Consider the following 21896-nt stretch of genomic DNA (forward strand, 5'->3'; position numbering starts at 1 on the left):
ACGACTTCGCCATAGCAGGTGGGGGTCATATTTATGCCCCTGGGGTAGCTCTATTGATTAAACGAGGGCTAGACTGTAAGGAGGGATTGATACATGGAGATCCGGAGGGCAGATATGTCTTGGTACAGGGGCTTTTATGTGGAGTATCCATAGTCGACTCCCCTGACTTCTTTCACACTGTCTGGACGAAAGTTGGGGCAACTGGCTGCAGTACGATTCTATGGGAGACGGGGGGGGGGAATTTAACGCCATCCTAGATGATGTACTAGACAGGAGGGGAGCTGCTCGGACTTTACATCCGGCGGCAGGCACCGCCCTGCAGGCGATAATGGCTGACGGAGGTCTGATGGACATATGGCAAAGTAGGCACAACTTACTGAGGGAAGGTTCCTGTATTTCCGATCATCACAGTACGTGGTTCCGCTTGTATTACTGGTTGGTATCTCGGGATGTGGCTACTTGGAATATTGGCGTTGAACACATGCCCTGTCTGATCATGCCCCATGTTTGCTGAAATTACTGATCCCGAATCTGCCCCGGCGCGCCTTCTCGTGGCGCCTCCCACTACACGCCCTACTTGATGAAGCCTTTAAAGAAGAGATCAGGAAGGATATTACTGATTATTTTGAGCTAAATGGAGGGTCGGTGGACACCGAGCTCTCCCTCTGGGAGGCATTTAAAGTAGTCATCAGAGGCCAATGCATTGCCTGTCAAGCGGGGGTGTTGAAGGCCATAAGAGGCATGCTCGCATCCCTAGAGAATAACATAAAAGAACTTGAAACTCAGTGTTATGAAACCGGCGATCAAGAAACAAATGGTCTGCTAAAAGCCAAGTTATTAGACTACGCTGAAGAGGCGCAGCGTGAGGTGAAATTCCTGGGTAAATATGCGAAGGCCAGGAGAAATGGAGAAGGGGAGAGGCCAGGTCGCACGCTGGCGGGCATGATTAGACCACCCAGATCCACAACATATATTCACGAAATACATACTGCGTCAGACACCATGATTAGGGGCCAAGGGAAAATCTTGAATGCCTTCTCCGGTTTCTATTCCAACCTCTACACTGCCACTCAGGAAGCATGCCTGGAGGGGAAGGAGTCCTTTATGGACTCGATTGGGCTAGTCTGGTTTAATAACAATCAGAGTATACGGATCTCCCGATAACCACGGAAGATGTCGCTCAAGTCATGAAGAGCCTGCCTCTTGATAAGGGCCCTGGCCCAGATGGCCTAACAGCCTTTTATAAGGCCTATGTTGAGGAGTTTGCGCCTAGACTGCTGGCGGTATATGAAGAGGCCTTGGGGGAGGGAATACTGCCTGCAACTATGAGAGAAGCTATGATTATCACATTGTTAAAGCCTGGTAAGCCAGCAGAGGAGATGGACTCCTACAGACCTTTTTCTTTGATAAATGTAGATGTTTAAATACTGGCCAAATGAATAGCTAACCGGGTGCAGCCAATGCTACCTCTGATAGCGCTCCCTGACCAATATGGGGTTATTCCGGAAAGATCGTCATCACACAACATACGTACGATATTCTCCACTTTACACTATCTACACTCAGACGTTCATGCCACAGTGGTGTTTGCAATAGCAATGGAGCCTCTGGCTGCCCGAATCCGACAACACCACACGACGCGGGGCATAGGGTTTAGCACCAGGAGCCTTCTTACATCGCTGTATGCAGACGATGTGACCCTCTACCTTATTAACCCGGAAAAATATCTGGACCCAGTGTTGCGTGAATTTATTCGATTTGGGGGCCTGGCTGGGGTTTCTGTAACCTGGTCAAAATCGGTCATTTTTCCTCTGACGGACAATACCCCGCAGGTATTTTCTGAATATCCCCTGAAATGGGAGGCAGAAGCGGTCAAGTACCTGGGTATATGGATAAGCCAGGATCTTCAAGAGATTTGGAATTCAAACTACGGGAGAGCTGTCATGTGGCTAGAGGAGAAGGTAAAGATATGGGCAAGGTTGCCTCTGTCACTTACTGGGAGGATTGCTTTGGCTAAAATGGTCATATTACCCAAATTCCTATATTTATTTGCAAACATCCCGATTCCACTCACATCACACTTTTTCAACATTCTAAGATCGCAACTCGTCACATTGGCATGAGCGGGCAGACAGGCAAGAGCCTCCTGGGAATATGCTAACATTGCCTTTGAAGCAGGGTGGCTTGGGCGCCCTAGACATGCACCTCTATGCGCTCTGCGCTCAGACCCAATTTCTACATTTCTGGGTTCACCCGACCCCCTTCCAACCCCATGTAGCGGTGAAGCAAGATGCTGTTGCACCCGTCCCGCAGAAGGTGGCCATTTGTGTAAAAGCACGACGTCCTAGGGGGGATGTGGACTCTGCTGGAATACTGCGTTGGGTATGGGAGGAGTTGCGCAAAAGGGCAGGTGTACCGATGTTATATGCCCCCTCGCTCTCATTGGCGCAAAACCCATTGTTGCCATGTATTGAAGGCGGGATTAGCAAACCCCTGGAACAGTAGCTGCAACATCACACATTTCCTGATCTGTTTCCCGACAACAAATTAATGCCCTTCTCCGGTTGCAGATGAGGGACAGGCTGTGCCCTTCTCAGAACTGTTTTTGTATCGCAGACTGCGGACAGCATGCCGCGCGCTCAGCGGTGACTTCCCGTCGACACCCCCGATCTTCCCTGCACTGGAAAGTTTGATGGCTCCCCGTCCCCTCGCAGATTGGTCACTAGACTATGTAGACAAATGCAGAACACAGCGCCTGTGGTCCAACCTAAATCCCTACAAAACTGGAATGAGGACCTTAATTCTCCGCTAACCGAAGAACGGTGGAACTTCTGTTGCAGGCAACTTACAGAACTCTCTCCTAACTATAGATTACGGCTGATACATTTCAAATACTTACACAGATTTTATAGGTCACCAATTAGTCTGCATAGGATGGGGCTCAGAGAGGAGGTTGTTGGAGGTGCGGGTACTCCCCTACCTCTTTTTTACACATAGCAGGGTCCTGTCCGGTGCTCGCGGACTATTGGTCTAAGATTTTTATATCGGTGAATCAGATTGTTGGGCGGTCGGATACCCCATCCCCCGAGCTGGCTATACAGGATATGTCAAAGATACTCCACCCAAATCACGCAAATTGCATGCATTACTTTTCCTTTTTGCTAAAAGACAAGTGGCGGTACACTGGGGCAGAAGAAGGGCGCCATCAATAAAGGGTTGACTTGCTGATGTAGCTTATGGCCACACACAATTGGAAACATTCTGGGAGCTTATGCCGCCAACTTCCCGACCTCGCGACATCTGGGAGCCGTTCATGCAATGGGTTCAGACACAACAAGAAGCGGCTGAGGCCGAAAACGCCGCAAATGTGTAGCTCCTGGGGTAGATTGAGAAGGTACATAGAGAATACAAATTACGTGATAGACCGATATTGCTAAAATCCTGGTGTAAGAGGGAGGAAATTGTATGGGTATATATAAGATTGCACGTCTTTGTGGCAGCTCACTGATGTTTTTACGCTCCCATATCTGTGTATGACTATACTGCTGTTGGGAACCCCTCGAACCTGAGAAGATGTTTAATTATGTGTACCTATCATTACAAGACTGACGTGACCAAATGTTGAATATTTATACTACTACATGACATTTTTCCGCACCACGACTCATGATAGATGTAACAACTGGCTTGTTTTGTTGTTGAACTGTTTTGTAATTACTCAAAATGCTAATACATTTTTTTTTTAAAAAGATAGCAGGGCTACTGCAAGATCTCTGTGCCTCCAGCAGTTTCAACAGAGCCAGCAGCAGAATCCTTTGTACAAATCGTACAGAGGGAAGAATAAAGGGCGCCTTAGGGGAGCCTCTCGGCAGCAATCCTCCTCCTTCTCCACTTCTCCTCCCGCCACCGTTGGTACTTCAGGAAAGCAGTTCTAGATCCCCCATCTTAGAACATGTTGGTCCGGTAGGGGGTCGGGTGTCCCACTTTCTACAAGATTGGAAACTGATCACTTCAGATCATTGGGTTTTAAATATTGTTGAGAATGGGTACGCCCTCCCTTTTTTTGTGTTTCCTCCTGCTTACCCTCCTCGCCAGGGATGGTGCTCAGAGGACCACTTACTGCTTTTACAGCAGGAAGTTCTTACCTTGTTACAGAAAGGTACGATCGAGGTGGTTCCGGAGCAGGAAAGGAGTCAGGGATGCTACTCCCGGTATTTCCTGATCCCCAAAAAGGACTGTCGATTAAGGCCGATCTTGGACCTCAGGATTTTGAATCTTTACCTCAGGCAGGAAAAGTTCAAAATGTTGACCTTGGATCAGGTTCTTCTTGTGCTGCAACAGGAAGACTGGATGGTGTCCATCGATCTGCAGGATGCGTATTTTCATCTTCCCATCCTGAAGTCGCATCGGAAGTTTCTCCAGTTCACGGTAGGATCGCAACACTACCGGTTTGCGGTTCTTCCGTTCGGTCTCACTTCCTCACCTCAAGTCTTTACGAAGGTGATGGCAGTGGTAGCAGCACATCTCAGAAGGTTAGGGGTTCCTGTTTCCCCTACCTGGACGACTGGCTGTTGAAAGCAGAGTCTCCGGAGTTGGTGTTGCGCCATTTGCAAGCAACAACGCGACTGTTGTTCAAGTTGGGTTTCACAATAAGTGTACCCAAATCTCACCTGGTCCCTTCTCAGCGCTGCCTGTTCATAGGGGCAATACTTGACACTACCGTGTGTCGGGCATACCTGCCTCCGCAGAGGGTTCTCGACATTCAGAAGATGATTCCTTTGTTTCACGATGAAGCAGTTGTTCCAGTCCTGAAGGTTCTACGCCTGTTCGATCTGTTCGCTTCCTGCATACTGTTGGTCAGTCATGCGCGCTGGCACATGAGGGCACTCCAGTGGTGCCTCCTCAGGCAGTGGTATCAACACAATGGAGATCTCGGGGACAAGGTCAGAATCTCCAGAGAAGCTGCAGCGGAGTTGGCTTGGTGGGGTGTGCGGGGCAACCGGTCTCAAGGAAAGCCCTTTCAGCTTCCTCCACCTGTGGCCACAGTGATCACAGCTGCCTCCACTCTAGGGTGGGGGTGCTCATCTGGGGGATCTGGAGGTCAACGGTCTTTGGTCTCCAGAGGAAAGGTTGCTTCACATCAACCTTTTGGAATTGGGGGCAATACGTTTGGCACTAAAGGCTTTCCTTCCTTCCCTTCGCGGTCAGTCGGTTCAGGTACTGCTGGACAACACTACCGCGATGTGGTACATCAACAAACAGGGAGGTGGTAGGTCGTATCGCCTCTGTCGAGAGGCTCTGCGACTCTGGTCCTGGGCTCAGAACCATCAGATTTGTGTGTTTGCAAATCCTCTAGCCGGTGTGCTGAATGTTCGTGCGGACAGTCTGTCGGCATTACTCGGCCGACCACGAGTGATGGCTTCTTCCGGAGGTGGTCCATCACATCTTCCAGATGTAGGGGTCACCTCGGTTGGACCTGTTTGCCACCCACGAGAACGCGCACTGCCCGTTCTGCAGTCTCCAGTATCCGATGCATGAAGCGCTGGGGGGCAAGTTTCAATTGGTTTGGAGCTCACAACTCCTTTATGCGTTTCCTCCCATACCTTTTATTCCTCGGGTTCTTATGAAGATTCGCCAAGACCAGGTGCAAGTCATATTGATCGTCCCGGATTGGCCAAGAAGGGTGTGGTACACAGATCTTCTTCACCTCTTATCGCACCCTCTGCTCCGTCTCCCTCCCAGGGCAAACCTCCTCTCGCAGTTGCAGGGGCAGGTACTACACCCCCACCTCCAGAGCCTGCAACTTCTTGTCTGGAGATTGAACGGGGCAACCTGAGTTCCTTCTCTCTCCCGCCGGACGTAGTGGATGTTATTTTATCGTCCAGGTGACACTCCACCAAGTCTGTTTACTCATTGAGATGGTCTAGATTTGTTAAATGGTTTGGAGAGAGATCCATTGATCCTTTAAAGGCCCATTTGTCGTATGTTCTTCAGTTTTTGCTCTCCTTGGCCCAGCAGGGTTGTGCTGTGGCCACAGTTAAGGGCTATTTATCAGCCTTTTCTGCTTTTCTGGATCTTCCATATCAGCTGTCCTTATTTAAATCTCCTATTGTTTTAAGATTTATCAAAGGTAATACTAAGATGTTTCCACCTACTCCCTTTGTAATGCCACAGTGGGACCTTAATCTTGTTTTAACTTTTGAGCCCCTTCATAGCTGTCCTTTAAGGCTATGGTCCTTTAAAATGGTATTTCTTGTAGCCATAACATCAGCTAGGAGGGTGAGTGAGCTTCAAGCTCTTAGTTATAAACCCCCGTTTTTAACCTTACATGCTGAAAGGATGGTTCTCAGGACCAAGGCTGCTTTCCTACCTAAGGTAGTTACTCCTTTTCATCTGGGGAAGTCCATTACTCTCCCTGTGTTTTATCCTCCCCCTTCCAAGGAGGAGGAGAGACTTCACCGCTTGGACCCTAAAAGAGCAGTGAGCTTTTATTTGGACAGAACAAAAGATACATGTTTGGAAGCTCAGCTCTTCGTGGGCTATCTTGGACACTCAAAAGGCAAAGCTGTGCACAAGCGCACTCTGTCCAGATGGATCATCCTAACCATCAAGATCTGCTATGCCCTGGCTGGTAAGGTTCCTCCTGAGGGTATTAGAGCTCATTCTACTAGAGCTACGTCTTCTACCTCTGCTTTGGCCAGGGGTGTTCCAGTTAGACATTTGTAAGGCCGCGACTTGGGCCTCCCTCCATACTTTCGCAAAGCATTATTGCTTAGACTCTGAGATGAGGAGGGAGGGCCATTTTGCGCGCTCTGTCTTGCAGGACCTTTTGGTATAGGAAAGGTGGACACCCCCCTCCAGGAGTGGGACTGCTGTGGGAATCTATTCACAAGGTGAGGAATCCACTGGCAGATGTATCCATCAGAAGAACAAGTTACTTACCTTCGCTAACGCTTTTTCTGGTGGATACAGTATCTGCCTGTGGATTCCTCACAGACCCACCCGCCTCCCCGTTGTCCACCTTTGTATACCTAAAAAGATTCCTTTTTTGACTGGTTGTTTATTAATTGTTATTTCTTTCTAGTACATTTATAGTAAATACTGATGTTTTTAGCTTTCCTTTTTTGGCTTGTGTTGTATATATTGGTTCAAGTGTTGTGTACTATGTATACTTGAGTTTGTGTCAGTTCACCTCGGAGGCACGGAAAAAATAGGTGGAACGAACGTCATCCCGCCAACGTGGCTTTCTTATGGCTCTGGTGACGTCATAGGGAGTCACGAGCGGAGCCGTGGTATTATGACGTCTGTGTGGAGAGCTAGGAGAAATTCCGTGAAATGCTGGCGCAGGGGATATTCACAAGTGAGGATTCCACAGGCAGATACTGTATCCACCGAAAGGCAAGGCTGTGCACAAGCGGACTCTCTCCAGGTGGATTATCTTGTGCATCAAGACTTGCTACGCCTTGCCGAAGAAGGACCCTCCAGAAGGTATCAGAGCTCATTCCACTAGAGCTAAATCTTCTGCTTTGGCTAGAGGTGTTCTTGTGATTGATATTTGTAAAGCAGCAACTTGGGCCTCCCTTCATACTTTTACAAAGCATTACTGCTTGGATTCGGTTAGGAGGGATGGCCATTTTGCTCCATCTGTGCTGCAAGATTTTTTGGTCTAGTCAGGTGGCCACTCACATCCAGGAGAGGTACGTCTTTGGGATTCTATTCAGAATGTGAGGAATCCACAGGCAGACGTATCCATCAGAAGAACAAGTTACTTACCTTGGGTAACGCTTTTTCTGGTGGATACAATATCAGCCTGTGAATTCCTCACGGTCCCCTCCGCCTCCCCGTTTTCCACCTGTTTCTACCAAAAATATGTTTTTACTGTTTCACATGAGTGTGTTTTTAAATATGACTATCAGGCTTATGTTTTAATTGTGGGAAATGCTTGATCCTTTGCCATTTCCCAATGCCCTTATTGGGTTATGCATTTGTGTGTGTGTGTGTATGTATATATATATATATATGTGTGTGTTTTGTATACTGTGTATACATGTGAAAATGTGTTGGTCCGCCCGTTTGCCTCGGTGGCACGGAAAAAATGGGTGTAACTGACGTCATCACGCGACTAGGTCCTTTTATGGCTCCGGTGACTTCATGCGGAGCTGCAGCATTATGACGTCCTCGTCGACGTGGGAGAACTAGGAAAGAATTTCCGCAGAATGCTGGTGCAGGGGGTATTCAGAAGGTGAGTAATCCACAGGCAGATATTGTATGCACCAGAAAAGCGTTACCGAAGGTAAGTAACTTGTCCATATATACATAAAGGTTACAGCGGCGTTTTAGTTAGGCTGACATGACATTTTACTCGTACAAAACCAGAGAAACTCAGCCATTAGTTACCCGAGTTAAGTAGAACACGCGCCCCCGCAATGCACAGCTTATGACCTCAAAAATTACATCAGCCATGACTTGGTCAGTGACTCCACTGATGACATCTCAAATGACATCACTGATGACGTCATCCAGTGATTGTTTTCTAAAAGTTTGTTACTTGCATATATTAAGGTACCACAAAAGTTAAATTAGTATACTTTGTGTTCTACTGAGTGATTCCTTTATTCAACATAGTTTGTGAGTTGCTGTGTGTATCCGTGTGTGAGTGGGTGTTGGAGTGACTGTACAGGTGTGTGAGCGGGTGTTGCAGTGACTGTACAGGTGTGAGTGACTGGGTGTCTATCTGTGTGGGTGACTTAGTGGCTATGTGAGTGGCTGTATTGGTGAGTGAGTGGGTGTGTCGGTGGCTGTATGAGTGGGTGAGTAGCTATGGGGTAGGTCAGTGACTGTATGGGTAAGTGGATGTCTGAAGGGCTGTATGAGTGAGTGACTGGCTGTGCTGTGTATGTGGCTCAATGTATGAGTGAGCGGCTGTTTGAGTGTTTGACTAAGTGAGTTGGTGCGTGAGTGGCTGTATGGAAGAGTGAGTGTCTGTGGGATTGGCTGTAAGGGTGAGTGAGTTGTTGTGCGAGTGGTTGTAGGGATGTGTGAATGGCTATGTAAGTGGTTGCATGAGTGAGTGGATCTGTTGAGAGGCTTTGCGGGTGAGTGTGTGTGTGTGTGTGTGTGTGTGTGTGTGTGTGTGTGTGTGTGTGAGACTACAGGTGAATAACTGGGTGTGTCACCTGTATGGTTGAGCGTGTGGCTATGTGAGTAGCTATATGGATGAGTGACTGGTTGTATGATCAGGCTCTAAGTGAGTTGCTCAATGGCTATGTGAGTGGTTGTGTTAGTACTTGTATGGGTCTGGTAATGGGTATGTGAGTGGGCATAGGAGAGGTTGTATGGGGTGAGTGGTTCTGTGGATGTCATCAGTGATGTCACTGACCATATCATGAGTGATGTAATATGTGAGGTCATAAGCAGTGCATTGCAGGGGTGTAAGTTCTAGTTAGCTCAGGTAACTAGAACTGCTGAATATCACAGGTTTTGTGCGAGTGAAATCTGAGTCTAACTATAACGTCCTTTTAACCTCTTGGTTTTTTTTTATTGAATTTCTAAGGTTTTTTAAAGTTTGATTTCCTAACTGTAACCTATAACCTTTGACAGTTTGTGAGTGAGCGCATGAGTGTCTCAGTGGGTGTCTGTGTAGGTTTGTAAATGGGTGTGAGATGGTATGAGCTCGGCTGGAAGTGGGTATATGAGTGTCTCAGAGGGTGTGAGAGTCTCTAATAGGGGCAAGGGCAGTTAACTCCGTGCTCCACTTGGAACGTGGTATTTGTCAAACACTATGCCAACCGTCGGCGGAGCAGAGTTTATCACCATGCTCACCCTAGCCTTCATCCCCCAAGAGTAGTGTGCATGGGGGCACATTTGCAAAGTGGTTGAGAAAGGGGGCAGGCCTCCGAGATCTGTTCAATCCTGCTGTGGGGGGACTTACTTGTGGCAAGAATAGAGGGTTCTTGGCCCCCCAAGGACCCTCTACAGCCAGTGAGACTTAATTCCCCAACCAGTAGTGCACCATAAGGCGCTTTTTTGGGGGGTGATTTTTGGCCCTGTTTGGGTCACAGGGGGACCCCAGCACCACACCTAGGGAGTCTGGGTATTCCTACTCTGCCCTCTTTTCTTTTATTTAAACGTTTTGTTTTAGGACTCAGTTAAAGCAGAGTCCCAAAATGGTTCCCAATACTTCCTGGTTGAAGTGTTGGCACCCAATCATATCCTACCATGAGATCTGTGCTTAGGCTGTGTCCAGATAGCCTTATTTGCTTTCCCTTAAATTTCTCAACAACTACTGAATTGATTTACACCGGATAACTAAGTGTGATCCGCTAACCAAAATCTACCTTCCTGCCACATTTAAAAAAAACAACATTTTATTGATTTTGCAAACAATAACAAACCTGATCCACAAGTAATCCTATTTTACATCTTAACACCGGAAGGTATTTACTGTTCAATATACATTGTTTCTGTGCCGTGTCTTTGTGACCATGAACCCTTGTTTGTTTTGGCAGTCATCCTGTCCCATATAGCTCCCATCCGTCGGTCACTCTATCCCCACTCCTCTACATAAGCCCTCTCTTATTCACTTACATCCGAAATTGACTCCGCTCGTGGGGGTTCACATATGTCGCCCCTGAATTCGTTCCATTTTCCCCATATCTTGGACTGCTTCTTGGGGCAACCCCTGTGCACATACCCCGCTCGCTCCGCCACCATGGCGTTATCCATGTCATTTCTCCAATGTTGGTATGTGGGGGGCATCCCCGAACCCCAGTTCTGCACAAAATTACGTTTAGCAATTGTCATCCCCAGTGTCGCCCATTCCTGCATCCTCAGGTTCCAGTCTGTTGGTTCCCATATGTTAAGGAGGCACCTCTTTGGCTCCGGTGGGACCTCTGCCTGCCCCACTCTCGCAATTACCCTCATAACTTTTTCCCAGTAAGGTATAATCTGCGGACACTCCCATATTATATGAAAAAGTGTGCCTGGTTGTCCACAGTGTCGCAAGCACAGGGGTCGGGAGTTCGTCCCAATTTATGCAACAGGATACGTGTGTAGTATATGCAGTGAAGGATCTTTAGCTGTACTAGTTTGAGTTTGGAGGTAATCGCCACTTCTCTCGGAGATGCTAATGCCTCCTGCCACTCCGCTTCGTCCAGTGCACCCACGTCCTCCCGCCAACGGTCCCATAGGGACACCGTGAGGTCCCGCTGGTTATTTATAATTTTGCGGTAGGTTTGGGAAATGGCCCTTGTGGTCATGTGGTCAGTAAGGAGTCTATCCTCCAATGGTGAGGCCTCCGGCAGCTGAGTATTTAGTGGTATTGCTTTTAACAAGGCGTGTCGAATCTGCATGTATCTGAAAGTTTCGGTTGGGGCCATGTCGTACTTATCTCACAGTTGTGCAAAGGGAACGACCCCACCGTTCACCCAAAGGTCTCCCAAAGCGGTGTGGCCTGCGTCAGTCTACCCTCCCACCCCAGCGCTTGCTGTGCCATGGGCCATATTTTGACTGTGTGGGCTGTCGTGCCCATGAGATTGTTGTTCCTTGCATTTGTATATAGAGCCCTCAGTATGTGATCAGCCGGCAGGGTGTATTTGTCCAGCCAGAAAGCTGGCTCTGTCTGTGGTGTATGTATCCACTGGTTTATAATCATTAGTTGCGCAGCCCAACGGTACAGTTTTATGTTGGGCACAGCAATCCCCCCCCCATCATACCAGCTTCGATTTAACTTGTACATCGCTATACGCGCTGGCTTTCCGTCCCACAATAAAGTAGTGACTTCCGCCTCAATTGCCCTGAAATATACCAAGGGAACCAGAAACGGCGTGTTCTGTAGGGCATACAGGAATCTCGGCAACGCCATCATTTTAAAGAGGGCGGCTCTGCCCAACAGCGTCAACGGGCGAGATCTCCAGTGAGTCACATCATGACGGAACTTGTCGAGGGATTTCTTGAGGTTCTCTTCAATGAAGAGTGTTTGAGTGTGATAAATATTCCAAGGTACTTAAATCCCCCGGCCGCTACTTGCAGTTTACAGCCAGGCGGTAGCCTCGGAACAGGCCTGTATAGGGCATATAATAGGGATTTCTCCCAGTTTATCGTGTATCCGGAGACCTGTCCATACACGGTGCAGCTGTCTAGCAAGCTCACGATGGCGCGCGCCGGGGACGTCCGGTATAACAACACATCATCCACATAGAGAGAAATACGGTCTTCCCAGCCCATCTCCCACTTCATCCCGCGGATCATCTGATCCTGTCGTATCCACACCGCCAGTGGCTCCAGTACTAACGCAAAGAGGAGCGGCGACAGAGGGTAGCCCTGCCTCGTCCCCCTGCCCAGCGGAAATTCTCCCGAGATACGCCCATTCACCACCACTTGCGCTAAGGGTTTTGTATATAAGAGTTGGATCCATGCTCGAAATTTTGGGCCGAAACCCATTCGTTGGAGCACCGCGAATAAAAATGGCCATTCGACAAGGTCAAACGCCATGCGTGCGTCCAGTGATAGGATCACCGCGTCTTCCTCTATAGTAGATATGCGAGACATTACTCTGTTCAGACGTCTAAGATTGAGGGCTGTGTTTCGCCCCGGCATAAAGCCTGATTGGTCCGGGTGTATTAGTGTAGGGAGGAGCGGTTGTAGCCGCGACGCCAGTGCTTTTGCCAATATTTTGGCTTCTGTGTTAATTAGGGATATCGGATGGTAGGATGCACACTTCTGCGGTGGTTTACCTGATTTATGTATGACTATGATGGTGGCTAAACGTTGGTCCCACGGTAGTATTCCCTTCTCCAAACTATCATTTTTCCATATTGAGCAAATGGGGCACCACAATGGCGGGCGTTTTCTTGTAGAATTCTACCGGTATTCCATTAGTTCCCATCGCTTTCCCTGTGTGGAGCGCCCGCAACAACTCGTCTTCGGTCAGAGCCGCTTCTAAGTCCTGCATTTCTGTATGTGATAAAGTAGGTAGGCGAATGTCCAGAAGAAAGGTTACATTTTCGGGTATGGCTGCCGTGGCTGTGGGTGTATAGATGTTTTCATAATGGGCCGCGAATGTGTCCGCTACTTGTTGTGGGTCTGCCGTGGCAGAGCCATCATTCCTCTACAGCTGGGACACCCAGTGACTCGCCTTTTCCCGTCTATCTAGCCATGCCAGGAGCCGACCTGTTTTGTCCCCCATTTCGTAGATTGTGTGCTGGGTTGCCGTGTGTCGAGCTTTTGCCGCCTCCCATGCATATACCTTGTACTCCTGTTGTGCCAGAGCCAGGTTGAGCGTCGTGGCGTCTGTTATATTGGTGGCGTGCGCAATTTCAGCTAGCCGCACATCCTGTTCCAGGGTGTCTAGGTGTAGTCGCTGCTCTCCTTTGTGGTTAGTAATTAACGAGATGGCTTGCCCACGGAGCACTGGTTTGTATGCTTCCCAAAGTGTGATAGGGGATGCTACCGAATGTACGTATTCAATGAAGTAGTGTCTTGTAGCCTGCGAGAGACCCTTGCTTATCTTGGGGATCTTAAGATACCCGCGGTAAATAGGGAAAAGTCGTCTTCGGCTCGGCACACCTGAGAGGTAAACAAGTTGAACCGGGGAGTGGTCTGAAATGCCCCTCGGCAAATGGGATATTTCCAACTGTGTTACCGGAGTCATTGCAAGTGTGAAAATGTAATCAATCCACGAGAGACTATTATGGGCGCCGGAGTGGAAAGTGTATTGTCCAACTGGGTGTCTTACGCGCCATACATCAACAAGCTCCAGAGCTTCTATAAACTCCTTTAGTCTACGTGTAGTGTTAGTAGGGTCTCTGGGAGGTGTGCGGTCCACCATGCAGTCCATCGTGGCATTGAAGTCTCCTCCCATTATCAATTCTCCAGGTGGGAGGTTAAGTAAGAATTTTCCCATCTCTTGAAAGGCCACCTGGTGGAGCGCGGGTGGAACATAGACTGACATCAAGTTGTAGTCCCTCCCCTCCCATTGACATGAGACCGCAGCGAAACGGCCCTGGTCGTCAGTCCAAGACCCATTAATTATCAGAGGGTAGCTTTTATGAACCAATATCCCCACTCCTTGGTACCCAGTGGTAAATGCCGAATGGGCCACCATCCTGAACCCCCATCTACCCAATGCCCTACAGGCCATTCCCACCAAATGGGTTTCTTGAATCTAAGCAGCTGCGGGGGCTTTACGCTTCAAGTATTGGAGGACCAGCCCTCTTTTAATTTTATTACCCAGTCCATTGACATTCCAGGATATGATTGGCAAGGCGGTGCCCGGCCCCCCCAGTGACAGCGAGCTGTTACCTGTATCCTCAGGTCGCGCTAATGTGCGTGCCATGTGTTAATGTCTTTAGTAATCCGTGCAATGCGTGTTACATTAGACAAACCACCAGTGCATATCATGGAACACCTTCTGATAGTTCGTGGTTCCGGTGTACAATCCTGACCATTAAGGTAGTTTGTGAACGGCTACTCGGTCGCCGTACATATTGCGTTCTCTACTCGTGGGCAGTAACGAGTCAGCCGCGCTGTGAGGACGTTGTGTCCCCGAAGGTCTGGGCCTAGCCACCGGGCGCCAACCCTCCAGCCACTCCTGCGCCTCTTCCGGCGTCGTGAAGAAACATACCTTCCCCTCCGCCTCTACTCTCAATTTTGCCGGGAAGAGCATTGAGTATTTCAGTCCTCTTGTGTGCAACTGCTGCTTTACATCAAGAAAATTTCGTCTTTGTTTGGTGACCACCGCCGTGTAATCCGGGTAAAGCGTGACGGCACTATTGTCAATCCGGATAGGAGGGGCTATTCTTGCCGCTTGCAAAATTGCGTCATGGTCCCGAAAATTGAAAATTCGTGCCAAAATGGGTCTGGGTGGAGCTCCTGGGCACGGCCGTCCCCCTGGTACACGGTGTGCCCTCTCCACCAAAAAGAAACTTGACAAGCCCCGTGGTTGTAGTGGATTCTTTATTAAATCTTCCACAAAGAGATCCAGTGCTGGGCCTCCTGTAGTTTCCGGTATGCCAACAAGGCGAACGTTATTGCGATGCGAGCGCCCTTCCTGGTCATCCAGCTTAGCTATAATGATCTTGTTATCCGCTTCCAGGCGCTGTACTTGTAGTTGTAGCGCCGCCGTTTCGGTGGAGAGTGCGTCGTTGTGGTTTCCACCTCCACCAGTCTGTCCGTTAGTTTGGAGAAATCGGCACGTATTAGTGAAATGTCTGTAGAGATAGAGCCAATGGAGGACTGCACATTCTGTAGGGCCGCCATTACGTCTCTCAGCGTGACTTCATCGGGCTTGTCCTTTGTTGGGGTGGCCACCTTGACGCCTTCCGTCCGAGAGAGTTCCGGCGGTTCTTTATTGTATGGGTATTTCTCCAGCCGTGTCGTTGAGTCACCTCTCTGGCCTCTACCTCCCATCCTCTCTCCCGCACTGGTTTCACCACCACAGGGTACGGACAGTAATCACCGCTGCCTGCCGTGCCAATAGCTCCGCACGCGACCTTTCGGGTTTCCTGCCGCTCCTTGCTCAGCGTTTCAGTCCCGACGATGGGAGGAGGTATTCGCGCTATATGTGTAGAGGATGCTTCTGTTGCGCCTGAGCTGCGGGCCCGCCCTCGGCGTCCCCTGCCTGCAGCCAGCCGATGTGTCCCTCGAGGGGGGGATATGGCTCCTTGGGGCGAGCTGGCCTAGCAAAACGCGGACACCGACACGCTGGGGACCCAGCGCCCAGGCCAGGTCAGAACCGGCGTGTACTTCCTCCTTTCTGAGGCCACCCGCAATGCCGGTTATGCCTGTGCGATGCAATCACCCGCACACTCATCCATTACTCCTGCTGGCTATGTGGGCAAGAATGGGCGCCAAGACACAAAGACCATATGTACCAGGGCCAGCAGCAAACGCACCAGTCCAGCTGTCCCTCCAATCCACACGGGCTCCCCGGGCCCTGTGCAACGCCCCCACTTCCTCGAAGCACCCAGCGCGCGATTTTGCCTTCACATGGGCCTCTTCCTGCACCGAGTCCGTTTCTGCGTCGATCCTGGTCATGCCCCTCACTCCGGGGGTTTAACGGGCCGCCACGGACCCCGTACTCACTACTTCTGCGGTCTTGGGGCAGCGATCCGCCTCCCTGCTTCCGGCTGTTTCCTGAGCCGGAGTGCATGTTTCTCGGGTTGCCGCCTGCTCGAGGTCCCTGTCTGGGCGCCTCCTGCAGGCCGCGAATCGCCAATCAGCGCGAGGCCACCTCCACTGTACCTCTGGCGCCACGGAATAGCAATGTATGTCGAGCGGGTGTTGCGGAGCCGTCGCCGATCACGGCTGGCCGAGTGGAATCAGGAGAAGTGTGCGGATTGACGGGGAGAAACTCCCAGGGTCCTGGAGCTCCGTCAAGCAGTGGCCATTACGATCGTCTGCTAGCCACGCCCCCTTCCTGCCACATTTGGTGTAATTCTGTCCAGCAGTTCGGGATGTAGTCTAATTCAAAGTTCCTATGGCAATTAGCATGGGAAATTGAAATTGTATTCCCCCTCCCCCCACACACACACACCCTTTTTCTCTGCCCTCACTTGATGGATACCCTGAAACTTTCCATGCACAAGAACACTCACTATGACAAACGTTTTGTAGAAAATTTAGTGGGGATTACCCAAACAGCACCAAAGATATAATAGGCAAGTCAAAAAGCGCTTTTTCTATAGAAACATGGTCTACGGATGTCTGTAATGCCACTCACCTTGTTGAAATTTGAGTTCTTGTCTAACACTAAATTATGGAAGAATAAGCAGACTTGTAAGTAAAGAGTGAATAATTTCAAGCACTGCAAACTGCATTCTGGAGGTGTCATTTAAGATTTTTTTTCTTAATGCAGAGGTTTCTTGGTCAAAATTTGGGGAAAATGTGAGTACAAATACGGAGCGTTCAAGACTTTTTTCGTATTTGTTTGTTGTTGTTAAATACAATGCTAAACTTATGACATCCTTCCTAAGGCGAAAATAAAACAATGTAATTTTTATGGCAAATGTATAAGTGTTTTGGAAAAATACATATTTTCTAATGCCTTCATGATTTCTTTTAAGGTTTCATCAATTACTTAGTGGAGCCGTTATTTGTGGAGTGGGCTCGTTTCTCAAACACCAGGCTTTCGCAAACCATGCTTGGTCATGTTGGACTTAACAAGGCTGGCTGGACGGGATTGTTGCAGCAGCCGCCTAGCAGTAGAGAGGATACGGATCCTGCCCAAGAGGAAAACGACTAAGACCTATTACCTCAGGAAAATCGAATTTCGCGGCCCTGGAATTAGCTTGACAAAACTGCATCATGCAGGATATAAATATATATTTTTGGCCTCTTTGATAACTGGAAACAAATGTCTTTGGGGAGACACAAACTTACCCCGATTGCCAAGGTTTCAGTATGGACTTTGCCAGCATTATTTATTTTGAAGAATTCCATTTTGATAACCCATATAAACTTTTTTTATTACAAAATTTGAACGGAGAGCAATACGCACATACCTCAGTTGGCTTTTCAGCGAAACCTTGAATATGCAAAGCACAGCAGAGACGCTTTTAGAAGGAACTTTATAATGTGCCACGTGCTAAGGCTGATTAAAGGAAATGTTCTTGAGAACTAAGACTTGAAATCGTTACTTCTAACAGTTGCCTGTTGGAAACTAATGAGACTGGTGATAACTTCATTAACAAAACCTTCCACTCTGTTAATTATTTAAAAATGGAAATGTGAAGTGCCCACTCCTCTGCTGCCTCGGCAAGACTTGATGTTTACAAAGTGACTCTGAAGATATTGATGTTAAACTTGCCTTGAAGCATAGTTGTAAAGGAACCACTATTTTTTTGTTTGCGTTTGTATTTAAAAAGAAAAGGAACAAATCTGAATCTGCAGCTATAGTTCCCTTACCTCCCCTCTTGAATGCCACAGAAGCCTCCCCAATTGCCATAGTTTTGCTTGTGCACTAGTAACTAAGATAAATTTAGAGCAAAGCCAAGCTACACTCCAATGCTGCTGTATGGGATTGCAGCTTTTTTTCTAACCATACATATCTTTTTGGTAGGGGGAGAGAAACGGGAATGAGAACACTGTTCTAGCTTTTGTAATTTTGCAGTGAACGCACTGCATGCTGTTTTCACTATGGTACGCTCTAACTATACGTGAGAGGTCGAATTTCTGTCAGCACCATAAGCCACTCAGGGTACAGTATTTGCTAATCTGAAATAAAGCGGGAGGGTAACTGTTTAGAACAAGGGTACAAATGCCCCTTTTGCTGCAGTGTGTATGTAAATGTATGTGTGTGTGGGGGGGCAATGAAGAGGGAAGGGGTTATGGGCAAAGACTTTTTTATATATATTTATTCTTTTAGAATGTGATAATTTGAGAAGCCACATGGGGAGAGGGTGAAACTGTAACAAATTGCTACAGATGCCTTAAACTATGCACAAAGCTAAGTGACCAAATTTGTTATTTTGATTTTAAAAGTGCATTGTTTTTTGTCCTCGCTCAAGTAAAATAACCCATTCATGCAACTTTGTTGTGAAAAGAAATGTTTTGTAGTTGAAAACTAATTTTAAACTTCATGCATTCCATTTTGTAATTTGCTTTAAATTGTTTTAATTATAGTAAGCACAGCTGTTAACTATTTAAGAACTGGTGCTTCTCTTAGTTTTATGTATTTCTCGGTTTATATCTGTACAAGACTGTTTATAAATTCTGTTTACAATTTGTTGCAACAGCCATTTTTGGGAGAAGGCTTCAGTGTAAAGCCATTTGGAAAGGCTTTGCCATTTTAAATATGTCCTGTTGCCATTCAATTTTGATGAATAAAGGAAAACTATCTTTTCACAGTGCTGTGTACTTTGTTACTCATATGATTTTAAGTTACTAAGATATATATTATATGAGCGCAGCAGCAAACTCCAACTAGAGCTTCATGCATTTTGGCACTTTTGGAAAAATGATAGCACAAAATCTTAGTTTAGGTACATCCCTGATGGCGAATGCAAACTACCTACCATAGACTTATAGCCCGCTGCCGAGGACTATACCAGTTGTTAATGGACTGAACCAGAGTTATGTCTGTGCCGCAGGTGAAGAACTTTAACGAGGGTGAGGGCCTTTAACAAAAGGTATATCCTGAGGCAGAAAGGCTATAAAGCTATTAGAACATTCTACCCACTGAGGATAGAATCTTGTAAATTAACCCCTTTGCAGCTAGGCTCCCCCCTCTAGCCTTTTTTGGCTATTTGTGGTAGTTTGCGCTTAGGCCCCTGTAACCTTTTGTCCACACAAGGTATCCACCCTAAATTTGTGTTCCTTTCTTCCAACATCTTGAGGATTCTAAAGCTACCCAGGGTTTGTGGATTCCCATGGAGGGGACCAAGAAATTAGCCAAAATAAAGCTGATGGGGGGGGGGGTTGGAGAAATGGGGGGAAAGTGCTGCAGAAGAAAGCATCTGTTTTTTTCCCTGCAAAAGGTATCCGCAAAGGGTTTGTTGTGCTAAAATCACAATCTTAGCAGCTTCCAGGAACAGGCAGACTTTTGTTGGAAAACTAACATTCTCTACACAGTTTTGGAATTTTCTTGGGACATAGCCTATTTTTACTACTTTTTTGTGATTTCAACCTCCTTCCAGTTACTGGTAGAAATGGGTGTGAAAGCAGTAATGGATCCTGGAAAACTAAACATTTCTGCAATGTAGACACAATTCTTAATTCAGCAAGGGGTCATTTGTATAGATCCGTTAAGGTTTTCCCATAGACAGTAACAGTAGATTTAAAAAACATTGTATTTGTGCCAATGTTTTCACCTGTAACTTCTAAGTATGGCAGATTGTTTTAAGCAATATACCGTAACATCTGCTGGACCCTTCTGGTTGCGGGGATATATAGGCCCTGTAGGTTCACCAAGATCCTGAGGCAGCCAGAGCCAATAACTGAGCTGCATCTTCCAATGGTTTTTCATTGTGTACCGGGTATATAGCCGTTCATTTGGTAAAATATAAAGAGTCAAAAATAAGTATTAAGGAAACCTATACATTTCCGAAATGGAAACAAAATTGAGATTAGAAGCAGTGGTTATTTGCACATCTCCGAAATTGTAGGTACCCATACTAGCATGTGAAATTTGAGGACATTTTTCAAAATGGCTTCTTTTTTACACATGGTCTTACATTTGGAAGGCAGAAATACAAAGTCAATTGGTAATAACACTTGTCCTACTATTCTGTGTTCCCCTAAGTCTCCCGATACAAATGGTACCTCACTTGTGTGGGTAGGCCTAGTACCTGCGACAGCAAGCAGCCCAAAACACAATTTGGGCACATTTTTCAAGTGAAAACTGACCCTTTTTTCGCAATGTGCCCTGCTGTGGATTTGGGACCCTCTCTCAGCCGGCACCTTTGGAAACCTAGCAAACCTGTATATTTTCGAAAACTAGACACCAAGGGGAATCGAGGATGGAGTGACTTTTGTAGCTCTCATCCGGTTCTGTTACCCAGAATCCCTTGCAAACATCAAACTTTGTAAAGAAAAAAGAATTCCTAACTTTTCTGTTGTAGGTTCACCTAGCCGCCAAAAATGTCCTATTACCCAGCATTCCCCGAGGTCTCCCGATAAAAATGGTACCTCACTTTTGTAAGTAGGCCTTGTGCCCGCGACCGGGATTGGCCCAAAATGTATTGTGGGAACATCAAAAATATCTATCACAAAAACTCCTGTGGTCTTGGTCCTGGTTTCTGCGGCCATTTAGGGAAACCTACCAAACCGACAGTTCTGAAAACTAGACAACCGGCGGAGTCCAGGGATGAGTGATTTGCATTGATCCCCAACATTTTCCTTCCCAGAATCCCCACACACTGCCAGCCAAGCACCATCCATGCACACAGTCATCCAAGCGCCAGTCCACATACACTGCCATCCAAGCGCCACTTCACGCACACACACACCACCATGCAAGTGCCAATCTACACCCACTGTCATCAAGCGTGAGTCTGCACGCACCATTAGCCAAGTGAAAGTCTACATACACTGCCAGCCAAAGGTCAGTACATGCAGACCGTCAGCCGAACTCTAGTTCTCTCTCACACACACACACACACACACACACACACACACACACACACACACACACACACACACACACACACACAAACTCCCCAGTTTCTAGTGGATTTTCTGCCCCCACTTGGGGGCAGATGAGACTAAAAATATAATTTAAACAGCCAGAATGTGTTCCTGAAAAAAAAATAGGGAGCGCCATTTGCTTATAGACATTCTCACTGACATGCTCATAAACATATCCCTGGTGCCTAGTGGGCTTTCTGCCCCCTTCCCCAGGGGAAAGATAAGGCGCTATTGGCCCTGGTGGGAAGAAAGAATTTTGTGGGGGTGTGGGCACTAGCATGCCCATTCTGGGCAGCCCCCACCCCTACATATAAAAATACATAATCCCTGGTGGCTGATCCGGTGCTATTAGACTGTGGCAAAAAAAAAATAGGGGTGGGGGATTTGGAATGCCCATTTTGGGCAGTCCTTACACCTATGTATATATAAACAAAAGAAAAAGTGTAACCCCTTGTCCCTAGTGGGCTTTCTGACTCCACCCCTGGAGGGCAAATACGAGACTATTGCCCCCATCTGCCTCCCGGGGGAGCAGAAAAACTGTCAGATATTTTGGGGGTGGGGGCATTGACATGCCCATTTTGGTAAGCCCCCACCCCTACTTGTAAAAAAACAACATAATTCCTGCTGCCTAGTTTGCTTTCTACTCCCCCCGGGGGCAGATCAGGGGCTATTGCCCCCATCTGCATCCCAGGGGAGAAAGAAAGACTGGCAATTTTGTTTGGCGGGGGGGAGGGGCCCCCACCTCAACGTATATTTAAACACAAGGGGGGGGG

General features: G+C 47.7%; 1 protein-coding gene across 2 annotated transcripts in view; it reads left to right on the forward strand.

Moving 5' to 3' along the window:
* The window catches only part of PDE7A (phosphodiesterase 7A), a 1104576-nt gene extending 1085731 nt beyond the window's left edge, over positions 1-18845 (forward strand). The window contains exon 14 of one of the 2 annotated variants that reach the window (XM_085605526.1): positions 17064-18845. In XM_085605526.1, the coding sequence (XP_085461652.1) occupies positions 17064-17242 (179 nt within the window). In that variant the 3' untranslated portion in view covers positions 17243-18845. The remainder of the gene's footprint in view (positions 1-17063) is intronic. The other variant, XM_085605527.1, reaches the window with a different exon arrangement.
* Positions 18846-21896: the final 3051 nt, after the last annotated feature.

Source organism: Triturus cristatus, chromosome 5_1, assembly GCF_964204655.1.
Source record: "Triturus cristatus chromosome 5_1, aTriCri1.1, whole genome shotgun sequence".
NCBI classification, from domain to species: Eukaryota; Metazoa; Chordata; class Amphibia; order Caudata; family Salamandridae; genus Triturus; species Triturus cristatus.